This window comes from Triplophysa dalaica, chromosome 12 (assembly GCF_015846415.1).
Source record: "Triplophysa dalaica isolate WHDGS20190420 chromosome 12, ASM1584641v1, whole genome shotgun sequence".
Taxonomy (NCBI): Eukaryota; Metazoa; Chordata; class Actinopteri; order Cypriniformes; family Nemacheilidae; genus Triplophysa; species Triplophysa dalaica.
The window spans coordinates 21,402,846-21,416,998 of NC_079553.1; the positions used below are offsets into that span (position 1 = coordinate 21,402,846).

The 14,153-nt window shown below is 42.4% G+C and overlaps 1 protein-coding gene across 9 annotated transcripts in view; it reads right to left on the reverse strand.

Annotated features, from left to right (window-relative positions):
* LOC130432854 (DNA-binding protein SATB1) overlaps nucleotides 1-14,153 on the reverse strand; it is a 72,912-nt gene that overhangs the window by 11,812 nt on the left and 46,947 nt on the right. For 6 of the 9 annotated variants that reach the window (XM_056762410.1, XM_056762412.1, XM_056762406.1 and 3 more), the window contains 6 exons: nucleotides 13,607-13,718; nucleotides 13,164-13,241; nucleotides 10,151-10,602; nucleotides 7,814-8,026; nucleotides 5,742-5,831; nucleotides 4,802-4,957 (listed from right to left, as the gene is read on the reverse strand). In XM_056762410.1, the coding sequence (XP_056618388.1) occupies nucleotides 4,802-4,957; nucleotides 5,742-5,831; nucleotides 7,814-8,026; nucleotides 10,151-10,602; nucleotides 13,164-13,241; nucleotides 13,607-13,718 (1,101 nt within the window). The remainder of the gene's footprint in view (nucleotides 1-4,801; nucleotides 4,958-5,741; nucleotides 5,832-7,813; nucleotides 8,027-10,150; nucleotides 10,603-13,163; nucleotides 13,242-13,606; nucleotides 13,719-14,153) is intronic. The other 3 variants (XM_056762414.1, XM_056762413.1, XM_056762411.1) reach the window with 2 other exon arrangements.

Consider the following 14,153-nt stretch of genomic DNA (forward strand, 5'->3'; position numbering starts at 1 on the left):
GAATATTTTCCCGGAGTCTAATAATACAGTTGGTATTGACTTGAGGTAATTAGGGGGATCATTAAAGCTGCTTTTCCCGGCGTATTTGCCTGCCTGATCAGATTAGCGAGAATGGGCCTCAGAACAAGCCCTGTGTGGTCTGATCGAGGAGAGAGCGAGAGTACGGGCCACCTCTAACAATACCTTACCAAACACCAGAGTGAGAGAGACACCGTCAGACACAGAGAGAGAGAGAGAGAGAGAGAGAGAGGGAGAGAGAGAGAGAGAGAGAGAGAGAGAGAGAGTGTGTAAGCCTACTCTAGCAATAACAGACAGATGGAAAGAAAAAGAGAGAGTGTGTGTATGTCAGTGAGAGAGAGAGGACAACCTCTAACTAATAATACCTTACCAACACAAGAGTGAGAGAGAGAATGAGAGAGTGAACAAGAGAGAGAGAGAACGAGAGAAAAAGAGAGAGAGAGAGAGAGAGAGAGCCAGAGAGAGAACAACGAGAGAGAGAGAGAGACAGAGAGAGAGACAGAGAGAGACAGAGAGAGAGAGAGAGACAGAGAGAGAGAGAGAGAGAGAGAGAGAGTGAGAGAGAGAGTGAGAGACACTTAGTGAGTGTGTGAGTGAGCGAGCGAGTCCAGGCCACCTCTAAATAATCATACCTTGTCAACACAGAGGTGAGAGAGAGAGAGAGACTTCTAACGATATAGAGGTGAGAGACAGACAGATAGACAAGCAGAGAAAGAGAAAGTGAGAGAGAGTATGTTTGGGGCACCGCACCAATACCTTATCTACATGAGAAAGTGAGTGAGAGAGAGAGTTCAGACCACCTCTAACATTACCTTAACAACATAAGAGAGAAAGAGAGAAAAACAAACGGATGAAGAGCGAGAGACGATGTCAAGTTTGTTGTGGTCATCTGGGTGGCAGTGTAACAACAAACAAGAAGCAAATTCCTCCGTCCATTAAACGACAAAAAACAGCGTTCTTCTCTGGGAGAGGTCTGGCTGTTGTGCGATAAATCATACGCAAAATTAATTTCTCAGACATCTGGGTCCCCGGTTCAGGAATATTGTGTCTTTAATAATACAGGGGAACTGCAGCTGTTTCCCAGGCAACCTAATAACCAGGCAGCCAGATAAATAAATAAATCAATTAATAAACAGTCATGGCCTTATTTCTGCTCTCAGAGGCACGGCGCTCCCATCTGCCTCGCTCGAGCCCCTGGGAGGCGGACGAATTCATAACCATAAACAAACAACTTTGCAAAACGAAGCGCCATAATGAAAAATATATATTCTGTGTAAAATTATAGGGGTGCTGGTATAGCAAGGAAGGAATCTTATTTGCATCCAGCTTTGGGGTTCATGTTCCTTAATGAAATCAAATACAGATGAGCGGCAGACGATACGTCTAGACCTGCCTGGTAAATCCAGGCCAAATAAATGCAATTTAGGTGCGGAAGGGGAGCACGACGCGACCACACCTGCTACTCAAACACGCTGATGCTGCGAGACCCCCCCACCCACCGCATGGATGCATAAGCCCTATTAAAATGATTCAATGATGCATTTCCTGTTAAAACAGGAAGTTAGCGTTGGGACTGACATCACGTGAACCCTGATTTGTTAAAGGCGTGTGGTATTAGAGGGAAGAGGATGGTAAAATGTCGATGCCCTTGGGTATGAGATCCGATTGTGCTTTAAAAAGTTTACATAGCCCTTGTGGAATCCGCGAGCCGTTTATTTTGCGTTCTGGGAAATATGGGATGTATTATGTAACTTCTGAAGGGCAGTGAGATGTATACATATTTCCCAAAAGGCAAAATTACAACAACTAACACAAATCATCCTGTTGAAAAGTTTACATTCCCTTAATGCTCTTAAACGTATCGTGTTGCCTTCTCAAGCTTTGAAAAATGGTTTGCCGGCTTTTGTTAGAGCTGCGAGATCCTCAGTTGTCATCGGTGATCAAAGCTGCATCCTGATATCACATCACTGTTCATCATCATATCACATAAAGCGAGCTGAATTTGGCCTACATAATGCTTATATTATTACATTGAATAACAACAAAATTACGTGCATTAAACACATTCCATCAAAAAAAAGAAACTTGAATCACTTTAATCTCCAAATGTCAAATATCAGCCATCGCTTGCTCAATATCGCCACATAAAATGTTACAATTTCCTATTGATTTGATATCCGGTAACATGTACCTTACTCGTTTTTAATCTCTCATTCATTCTTCTCAACTCACTGTTACCCCCCCAGAGATGGGCGAGCCAGGCGCTCGGTGACAGATGGTGCACCCTCCTCTACCCCCCCTCATACACACACCGGCCTATCGCCTGCCCCCCTCTACTACTGCAGATCACCGACATTCTGTCTCATTAGAGCCCTGCTAATTACCACAGCCTCTTCCAGGAGAGAGAGAGAGAGAGAGAGAGAAAGACAGGGAGAGAGAGAGGTCAAACTGAGGGAATTGCTCCGAGATCTAAGGTGCTTGTCATTTGACAGCAGGGGCCATGATTGTGTTCACCATCACAGGATGTCAACACAGCTCCCACAACCCCTCTCTCTCTCTCTCTCTCTCTCTCTCGCTCAGCACCAGCAGTGCTCTCTGAATGCCAATTCAGTGCTGTCATGTCTTCATTAGGGTCTTTGGTAAGGCAAGCATCACTATGACCATTTCTACACATTATTCCAAATCCACCCAAAACATAAAACAGACACAAAAAATGTGCACATTACATGTAATGTCCTTTTAAATCCGTAGCAACGCCCTGGCAACCACTGACAACACCTTAGCATCGTGGTGGTGCAACTCGACAGCTTGCGTTAATCTGCAAAACGCTATGATTTTGTGCACGCTGCACCCGACAGCCGTACAAACGCAAGAATAAACAGTCCATGCGTTTCTTTCTCACTTTACAAGCTGCAATCCAGTGTAGAAATGGGAGTGTTTCAGTGGTGCTGGAGGAGAAATTAATTGAAATGCTACTCAGAATATGAAAGTGCCACCAAACAGATAAAGCCTGGCACTCGTGTCCTGTATGGATTCGTGCCCAGAGAGGGGGACGCATGGCTCCGATCCAGTACCCATCCCCCAGCACACAGACACAAACACATGAACACAACTGCAAGCAGGTACACACGCTCCTACACACGTGACAATTCTCTTTAACCCCCTCGAACCCTGCGTTTACGGCTTTTAAAGCCCGGGGGACGACCGCTGCACCTCCCGTCTCCTCCCTCTCTCCATCGCTCTCACAGAGGGCCGAGCGAGGTTGCGCCTGTAGCCCCATGGTTGCGGAAGCCAATTCCAGGGCCTGTGCCAGATCTCAAACAGCTAGTGCTGCTGAAATCTCTTTCCACCACGACCACGCATTCCTGCTCGGACGGCAGAGGCCACCGTGCCAATTAATCCGACGCGGTTCGTGACCGATAACCGTACGGTAAAACGCTTCCCAGGATTTACAGTGCAGGACCCCCAAGAGCCTTCATACATGCAATGAAACACATGCTGATTTTCAAGTGGAAAGTTCAAAATTTCATAAAAATGTATTTAAAAAAACAAGCATTATAAATTGATTGTAGTGCATGCATCATGCATTTTATCATGCAAGTGTAGCCACAAAATTTTTATTTTTTGACGCAAACTGTACAGTTACTATTTTAATATTTTAGACTTTTTTGTTAAAAAACAAGCATCGGCTACTAAGTAAGTGAAATAATTTGTGTTGAAATCAACCAGCAATTTTACGTTTCAATCAGAGATGGCAACAGAGAGACAAAAGTTACAGATTGCATCTTTAGATTCGAGGAGTTCATCACAGGTAATAACGACACGCGCGTTCATCTCATAACCATAATCAATTGGATGACAACTCAAAAAACGTCGCCACCCGAATCCGCACCAGCAGGCGCTCAGCACCGGCCGGACATTCAGCCGGCGGCCCCCACGGGCCCCGCGGAGGGGGCTGGGAAAGAGAACGAGGGGGGGCGCCAGCTGCCCGGGGAGCGCACATTACGAGATGGAGCCGGAGATAAGTGCTCTCCCAGGCCCCTTTTTCAGCAGCGTAATTAGCAGAGTTCTTATCTGCAGCTCAATTCGCATTCACACCAGCCATGAATGGAGCACACAGGCTCCGGCAGGGCGAGAGAGACAGAGACGGGGGTCTTTTCTCTCCAACCATCGCTTCATAAGAAAATATAAACGCCCTGGCTTGTCTGTTCTCTCCCCCACCCACCTCGGCTTTGAACTCTTCAACAAAAACAGTGGTTTGTGCATCCAACTGTAATTTGGTCAAAACAAAAGTATCTGGCACTATAATCAGCGCAATCAGCGAAAACCTGCTGATATTTCCAGATAATTTAGGGCTTTTATTCGCTTTTCTCCCTCCATCAGATGTAATTCTGGAAAATCTTTAAGTGTGCACGTAGATATGCGAAACCTTTAATAACGGGGCTTGCCTCGCGTTTCTTTAATTAGTTTTAATAGACTGAAGGAGCCCGTAATGTCTCTCAAAGAGGCCTGTGTTCAGCGCTAGCTGCCCGCTTTGTGAGATAACAGCGGCGTCTTTACGTTCTGGAATTATATAAACACATTTGTTTTATGTTGCAACACCGCCCGCCGTTCACGAACCCAAAACAACGCAGGAGAAGTCATTACAGCGGTGCGACGAGCCGGAGGCTTAACAAACCTCTGCTTTTTTATCTCACTAGTGTCTCGCTTAGACTGCACATAAACAAAGACTGAACATGTTTCATTGATGTCACGCTTGGCACCTTTGTTACACGATCTTTACCTGACTCTTCGAAGCAGCGACCTTGGCAAACATGGCCTGGGACACTTTGGCCCTCTTCATCTCCTGCTGGATCTCATCATAGATGGAGGAGTTGATGTTTAACACGCAGCTTTCAGACTTTCCATTCCACTCGGATGATAGAGAGTTGGGCTTCACCTGAACACCAAAAAAACGGGAAAGATGCTTAACATGGTTTCCTAAGGATCAGATGTTATCCCTGATTTAAAAAAAAGATTTCTATCAACCTATTAGATTGTTACACTACTGCTGGACTTAAAAAATAAGATTAACATCAAATCGACACAATTTGAGCATCCTATGCTGTTTTATACTGTCTGTAAAATATTCACATCATAAATTTAACTGTGATTCCAAACTTTTTACATTTAAAATGAGTATAGACCATTTTGAAGTATGTAAACAACACTGGTCTAGTAGCACTTCCTTTCAATTATTTTTTATTTCTCATAATTACGTCTTAATGATATTCAGTTAACAGTTGGGTTCATTTTTTAAGTGTTCCCTTGGTTATATTTTCTTATGTGTGTTGTCTTTCAATGTTGCTTACTTCTTGCGAAATGGTCTATAGAGGCAGACAGTTATGACATCATAGATATTTGCATATCATATAAAGATATAATACATAAAATAATAATATTCATTTAAGAGCTCAAAAAACAAGTACATTAAATTGAATTTCTATCCATACAATCTATTGGTAAAAAAAGTTTTTATTTGCTAATATTAGTAAAAGTATTTGTAAAATGTGAACTAACAACAAACAATACTTTTTATGGCATTTATTAATCCTTCTGCACTTTAGTTCGGTCATTTACTGACAGAAAACTTTTAATTTACCTCAATGCACATTGAAATAGCATGATTTGTTTTGTTTGCAGAATATTATATATTGAGTATTTTGATAAATGTTGTACTGTACCATGCTGTATACACTCACAGGAGAGATACCCACTGGAATTCTGGGATTCCAGTCCTCGGGTCTTATATTGTTACACTCCTCTCTTCTGGGCTGTGGACACAAAGAGACAAACACACACACACACAAAAGCATGAGACAAAAATCTAAAATATAATATATTCAAACAGTTTAAATCAGACTTTGACTTAAATCCTCTAGTAATACCACGAGTAAAAGCCATGACATGTGATTTCTGCAGCTGACTAACTTCACGCTTTTAACTTTTAAGGCCCCCAAAGAATCCCAACACACAGCCTGCGAAAAGACATTCAACAAAACCTTTAGCAGTCATTTACATGTAAAGCATCGACGTCTATGTTGAATTATTCTTTGACCACATCTAATTATAAAAGAATGAGGGTGTGCAAACCCGCACGCGCTCAGACGATCCATTACCGTATGTGAGAGACATACTGTACCTGCACATCTGTTTTTATAGGCGTCATAAAAGCCACGCGGTGCCGCCAGACGTGCCTCCCTGCTGATTTACAGCCCAAAATCCTGTGAACGTCTCACTCGTATCTGCCAGTTTCATCCTGGCATGCATCAAAATACATCCCTTTACATTATTTCCTGGTCATCTTTTACCCCAATGTGACTGAGGACTAATTATGAGCCGTCAGCCCAGATAATTTTCAATCATCTCTCATCATTTATTTGCCATCATGACTCTTTCTTCTGTAGAACACAACAGAAGATATTTTGAGAAATGACTCCGTGGTTGTGTTGTGTGGTTACCGACGTTCTTCAAAATATCTTTTGTGTTCTGCAGAAGAAAGAAACTCATACAGGTTTGAATAAATGATGAAGGAATTTGAATTTCTGGGGAAGCTATCCCTTCAAAATGTGTACCAAAATCACCTGATAACAGAGATTTTTGTAGAGCTTGTAAGGCTGAGGACTCAGTTGCTGAATAATCAGGTTACGAAAGCATCTGATAATGGGATCTTAACAGGAAAACAGCATCTGTTTCTTGCACGCGCACACACACACGATGCACGCATGCGTGAACACACACACTAATACGCGCACACTCGAGTGAATGCTGATGACATTTCGGTCTTTACACTCTGTGAGTGTGTGTGTGTGTGTGTGGGAGTTTGTAAGAGCTCGTCTCAGTCCATCACACACAGGAAGGCTTTGTGTCCCATCCACTAAGACACACTCAGCTGCGTTTGAAGGGGCCGCGGTGGAGACCGTTCTGCATACCTTCCGGCCCTTCTTTGAGATTTCTGAGCCGGATAAGTGGCTGGGTGTGAAAGAAACTTTTCCTGGACTCTATCCTGTACTAAACGCTTCCTCTCGGGACATCAGGGACAAACAGCTTCTGTCTGAGAGACCTACAACTCATAAACACGGCAGAGTTCCGACATGTGGTGCGAGGTCATGATTTGTGGTGGACTGACATGGTCCTTTTGCGATTATTTATATTTGACGTGTTTTCGAAAAAACGGATGTAATGCGATCGGTAAAGGCTGTTGTGTAATAATTTTTGTCAAACAGAAAAACTGTGATCTATGGCTGAGCAACACAGCACGACATTATATACGTCTCAAAGAACAGAGTTTTCGAAATTCCTCTTTGTTTATAATAACTTTACATGATTGGACCCCATCATCCAATTAGAAATGAGTGCCAAAGTGATTCATTTTCTAATATCAGTTCTTCAGTTTTAAGCTAAAATTAAGCGTACCGTGAAATAAGATGCAGATCATACCACCCACCGCTAATCTTTACACCTTTTGGGGAAAACAACCTACATATGGATTACATATACTTTGACTCTGCACATTAAACTGGGACAGGAGAAAAGGTTTTACCATTATAAAAAAAATCTAGCTACTGGCCGAGTATCCCCTGTCAATGTAAATATCAAATTATTAAATTAAACTTCACTCTGACATTAAGACTGATGCAAAGATAAATGCAAGACCATCAAAACTCACTCCCTTTCATCACATCTTCTGTTCTACACAGGGATCATCTGCTTTATTGTCTGGGGGGTTGTTGTAGTGTGATTCTGAGTGTGATACCTGGGCAGGGCGTGTGGGTGGGGTGCTAATGAGGGGGGCGGGACCCATGGCAGAGGCCGCAGTCAAACTACGCTCCCTCTCATCCTGGTAGATGCGATCGCGTTCCACCTCTGGCAGCTGCAGGAAGTTCTGCATCGCTCGCAGGTTGACCAAAAGAGACTGAGATGCGGTCTTGGGGTCCTCCTCTTTTCTGAGAATCTCTGAGAGAAGGCCCTGGAAGACGTGAAAAAAAGTTAAGTTAAAGCTACGGTTCACTTAAAAACTGAAGTCCTCCAATTTACCCCGACAGCGTTTAAAGCATTATTTCCACAGTGTAAATCACTTCAACATCTGTGTAAAACTAAAACTAATTTGCTGTAGAATATTGCAGCGGCTTATTTCCAGATAACGAATGTGAATGGGGACTGGGGCTGTTAAACATGGCAGAAGTTGTCTATGACTCAAGCACTATATTTTAAGTCTTCTGATGCTAATTAAACAACCTAACATGCTCGGGAATAAAATAAGGCACTGGTAGACATGCTACATCATTGTAGATGACACATAAAATCAAAACGAGCACTTTTTTGACACTTGACAAAGCTGAACAGAGCCAGTCCACATTCACTTCCATTATATAGAAAGAGCGACTAGGATGTTCTTCAGAAAATCATACAAGTTCAGCATAACATGGTGCCGAAAAAATAAAGACAGAATTATATATTTTTTAACTAAACTTCTTTAAAGCTGGAATGCGTAACTCATGCCTCTCTGTCGCCATCTCTGTTTGAAACAGAAAACTGAACTTACTTACTTTTTGTACTTTAAGTGTTGAAACAAAATGACATCAAACATTTCCATCTAATTTGTATCTGATGGATTAAAATATAAATAATTATTATATCCTTACGAGTACAATTGATCTACTCAATAACCAATTTTTGTTCATTTTTAAATACCCAGTCATCTACGTAAGATCAATGAGTAGAAAGTGCAACAAGTGACAACGCAATTAATGTCAAGCAAGTGCCATCTTCGTTCTGGTGCCTCGCAAAGTTTCACGGACCTTTAGGGTGTGATTTAGTCCCTATAATCTCTCAAACCCACATAAACATTCTGACTCACAGACGCCAAGACATGCCATCACAAGCATCCATCACTCGCATGAGGAAAAGAATGCACAATAAATATTTACTCAAACAAAAACATGTTGGAAATTCTTCAATATGCAACTGCAAAGCACACGAAACATCTCAAGGTTGTCTCTGAATACTATAGATTCCTATCGCTCAGACATGACATCAAAGCCAAAGTGTGTTTATACGGCAAATGTCCTGACACATAATCTCTCCATCGTCTCAACAGCAACACTCGCTTAAGCGCTGCAGTGCCGGTGTGTGACCGAGCCGGGCCCACCCCCATCGCTGGCAGGGGTCCAGGTTCCGTCTCTCTTTGTCTCACCTGACAGTTGTCATGGTGCTACATTTTAGCTGGAATTGCACTAATAACAATTCAATGGTTTCTAAGGTTTGGTATGGTTTTGTGGGGTTCACCCAAATAAATGATGTTTTATCACCCTCATGTAACTCTTTGATATTTTGAGAAATTACTCTGTTGTTCTGTGTCCATAATGGAAGTCAATGTAGTCCAATGTTTTTTAGTTACCAGCATTCTATAAAATATCTTCCTTCGTGTTCTGCAGAACAAAGAAAGTCATACTATTTGGGATTGACATTAGGATTTAAACTTTTAGGTGAACCCTTTAGCCGAATTCTGCACCGGTTGAAAAGACAAACAATGAATCTCACCCTAGCACCCATGGCTAAAACAAACAGATCCTTGGCCCGTCTATCCCTGTATGCCGGTCCCTGCTCTGCACAGTCGACAGATTACATTCGGTGACGAAGGTCAAAGCGTTGGGCGTGTGAACCAGAAGCCGTGAGTCAGCGAGCGACTGCTCTTGCCAGAGCGCTGATGTTTGTAAAGTTTTTGATTGACCGATGAGGTAGAACATCTGTGAGAAAATTACTGGGAAGTTACGGCCTGATTGTCCTGATGACCCCTAATTTCCTGTACGATCCTTCGACGAGAACAACAAAAGATAAACTAACTGCCAGCATCCAACCGTTGTCACTGAATTAAGAGAGGATGGTGAATGTTAATGATGTACAGAGCGTGTATCGGCAGTCGTCACGCGGATATGTCACAGCTGATGTATGGAGCTGGGCGGAGCTGGAGATATGACTCATCATTCACACAAAATCATTTGACAGCCAACCACTAAAACAACACAGCGAATACAACGTCATGCTTTCTAGTGCATGGCAGCATCATACGTGACAGATTTGGATTCTGTACCTGTGTCCTGTTGAAGGCCACACGAGCGAACACAGCCTGAGAGATGCCGGCTCTCTTTAGCTCATCTCTAACCCACTGGTAGATCTCCATAGAGACCTCGGCGTTGGTGGACAACTGCGTCTCCATGGGCTTGTTGAGCGCGCGGTTGACGGGCGGATGGTTCAGGTACTGCTGGCTCAGGGATTGATGGGCGAGCAGGCGGTTGACGGCGTACTGCTGGTTGAGGATCTGAGCCATCACGATCTGCTGGTTCACCAGCTGGGGGCTGATGGGTGTGGACACCAGGCCGGGGTGGAGGCCGGGCAGCTGGGCTCTGCCGGGGGCCTGACTGCTGTGGGACAGGGGCACTGGAGAGGGCGGCTGCTCGGCCGTGCTGCCCGGGATGGGCTGCTGGCTGAAGCTGAGGTGGTTGGTCCCGGGTGGAGAAAGATCAGGCAGACCGTCCATTTCGGCTGGGGGAGAGGTGGACATAGAGCAAACGTGTTCGTCAAATGCAATTACACTGAATGACATTGATTTTTTTATTACTGCTCGGCTAAAATGGCCGGCAAAAATACAACAGTAAAACGTTTTTATTTAAGTAAACATAGCATTAAGTAATAAATCAAGGAAATCAGTAATGAAGAACACAAAGAAACAAAAGGAGCATTCATTACATTTACATTTGTACATCGAGCATATCGTTTCTTTAAAAAACATTTGATTTGACCATTCAACTGATCAATTTAAAAAAGCTCAACCCTTAAACCAAACATTACTGGCACAAAAGCAGATCAAACTAAAACAGAGCGATCGAAAATAGTTAAGAATTACAACAGGACTGTGTTGATTTAATAATAGTGTATTTTTTAAAGTAAAAACTAAGTAGTTTATAAAGTTTCTTAGAAATATTAAACATGCACAAAAAGATGCATACGTGAATATACTGCTAAAAAAAATTGAAATATAAAAAACACTGATTAAGTGTAAATGATGCAAACAGAGTCTTTTCCAGAGCATCAGTGAAAGTCTTTGCACATACAGTCTGAAATTTTTTTATGCATTTTTGGGATTTGGTGCTTGTTGACCTCTCCAAATTCTTTGCTACGAATGTGAAAAACGCAGAAAATCAAACCCAGTCTGAGGCAGTGTTTAAATGTGATTGACACAACGTGAGGTAGTATTTATTTTCAACGTGCAGAAATTTTGGACGCAAATTTCGGACTCAATGTGCAACGGCCCTTAGTCTCTGTAATATAATAGAACTCACGTGTGTGACCTGTATCTGCATTAATTGGCAGCAGCAGAAATTAGTTTATAATGTCCATGGCCAGATCATGTGAGCAATGAATTCAAGCCAGAAAGTGTCAGACTTCGTCCATTATGCTCTTAATTCTAAAACAAGGTACACAAGCTGACTAATGTGCAATTTTGGGAAAGTCTAAATATAAAACGGAAGGCCCGAGCAGGCCGACTCTGAGCACGAACAGGAATAAAGTAACAATTTAGGTTATAAAAAACTTCAAATTGGTTAATTGGCGGAAAACAGACTGGGAAAAAATCTTAATAGGTGAATTTAAGAAAAGGTTTGTCCAAAGATGTAATCTGTGTTATTAGCTTCATGTCTTGGTTTTGTGTTCTTGAAACACAAAAAGGAAGAAAAAAAATTCACAGTGTTTGTCAAGCTCCTTGGGGAAAACACAAAACAAAAAAACAAAGGTTGTCTACAGTATATGACCATTTATCATATTTACTGCCGTTACAAAAATAAATCGTGGCAAAAACTTTGCGTGAAGTCATGGTTTTACAACAAAAATACTAATTTTTGTAGTGAAATCATGATAGACTGTAATTGTTGGTTTAGTTAAATGTTTTTGTTTTTATATGTCATATTATGGTCACAACAAAAGTGCTGTTCGAAGGTTCAAAACTTTTCCTTTTGTGTTCCACAGAAAGAATGAATAATAATGAATAAAAGTAATAATAGTTTGACTTTTAAGATTTCATCACAACTTGAAGGTAGATCAACAGAACAATGCCCAACACCATCCAGCAAATCCAGAGACAAACTCCATCACAATTTTACAGGTTTTATGAAGCACAAAAGAAGCGTTATGGCAAATCCTCAAAAATATAAATATTTCTACAAAAAATAGAAAGCCGATTAAGCGCATGGAAACTCTCCAAAGACACGCACAATAACCGCAAGGACGCAAACATGTGTCTAACTGACAGTGCGCACAAAGCCACGGCTGTTCTTTTCAAAAATCGCCCAAAAGTGAGAGAAAGAAACAAACAAAAAATTGGGTAATAATCAAAGCCCTCCCCGTAATCCCTCTCATTCCTTTTCTCGCGGTTGTGTTTTTGGTGTTCGGGACTGCTGGGGGCGCACGCTTTTCCATGCAAATCGAAAAGGTTTGAAGAAAGTGTTCTGCGAGCGCAGAGAGAACCTGAGTCCCTCCTCTGGAATTCGGCACAAAGCGGCCAGGGATTAGGGGCACAATGGGAGAGAGAATGTGGTTTGGGGGGAGGGAGGTAAAACCCGGCGGTATGGTGGACTCTGAATGAGAGCTGGCCCGCGCTGGCCTCTTCCATGCTGTGCCGAGAGACGGCTCGCCGCACTCCGCGTGATCGACTTCTTAAAAGGTTCACTTACAAAACATGACACCTACACCCGCACATAACCATTAACATTACAGACTAACGCAACAAATATTGCACGGTGTATTTAAAATATACTTTTAATTTCAGTGTAGACGGATACGTGTGGTGTCTGACCTCATAAGAAAAAACATGTTACCTTGCTGTGACATTCGATAAAATATTTACTGCCAGAACAAGTGTGTTTGTTGCTTGTATACAACTCGTTTTATTGGATGTATTGGTGTCATCAGATGGAATGGTCCTGTTCACGTGGCTCTCGGCCTACCGTGAGTCATTAAAACACCACCATCCGTCACATTTGAGTCAAGGCTCATGAAAAAAGTAGGAAGGGTCTCCACACTAAAGGGGTGCGGTGCGTCACGTGACCTACCTAACGTGGTTGCACGTGGACTGTCGTGGAGGACACATGTCCCCAGGTAGCCCTCTAGCTGCGAGGGCTGGCGCACGACTGCGCAGACACGCGTTCACAGGTGTAGAGAGAGAGAGAAACCGTTAGTGTGTCGAAAAGTGAACAACGTGCGAAGAGGAAACAAGAGGAGCAAAACAACTGACAGGTGCATGTTTGAACAATTGAAAGAGTTAACATAGAATCGTTTTGTGAGACAGATTTAACATACAACGTCAGGTCAACGACTGCATTGCAACTGAATAAACTAAAGACTATAAGTGCAAATATAAGCAAGTGTTTATTATAAGAGTAAGAAGGCGTTGTCAACCCAATATAATTGTGACGTTAAAGTAAAACATTAAACAGAAAAGGACAACAAAAGCGTCATTTTAACAGATTTGACAGTCTGGTGTGATTGTGCTTACCTATCATATCTTTTGCCTTTTTGAAGTGTTTATACCAGCGTCCGAATTCTTGACACTTCGCGGCAGACACATTTGCATAGTAAGTGCTGTTAACAATTGATGAAATCATACTCTGCAAGACAGAGACAGCCAACAATGACATTTCAATTCACTTCTACACACGGCATTGTCATAACATTGTGCACACATTATACGCTGGCATCTTGACGTCCAAAAAAAAAAAACAAGAAATGCAAATCATGCACAAATATCTCTACTCTCTGCAATAAGGCAAACCAAAAGAATGCATGTCCCTTTCTAACAAATGCCACAGAGTATGAAAGTCAAGTGGAACGAGGCAGAAACGCACAGCAGCAGTGTATATATGGAGGAATCTGTAATGCAGATAAAGCAGATGTTGCTTTGGGGATTTCTGCTGTACAGTCTATGAAAGCAGCTCATATTCACAATCTGTTACCAGAGCTGCAGGTTGAGATCTCTGTGCGCTGCCCCAGACGCCACGTTCTTCTCTTGTCTTTTCTTCTATTTTAATACATTCTGCTCAAAA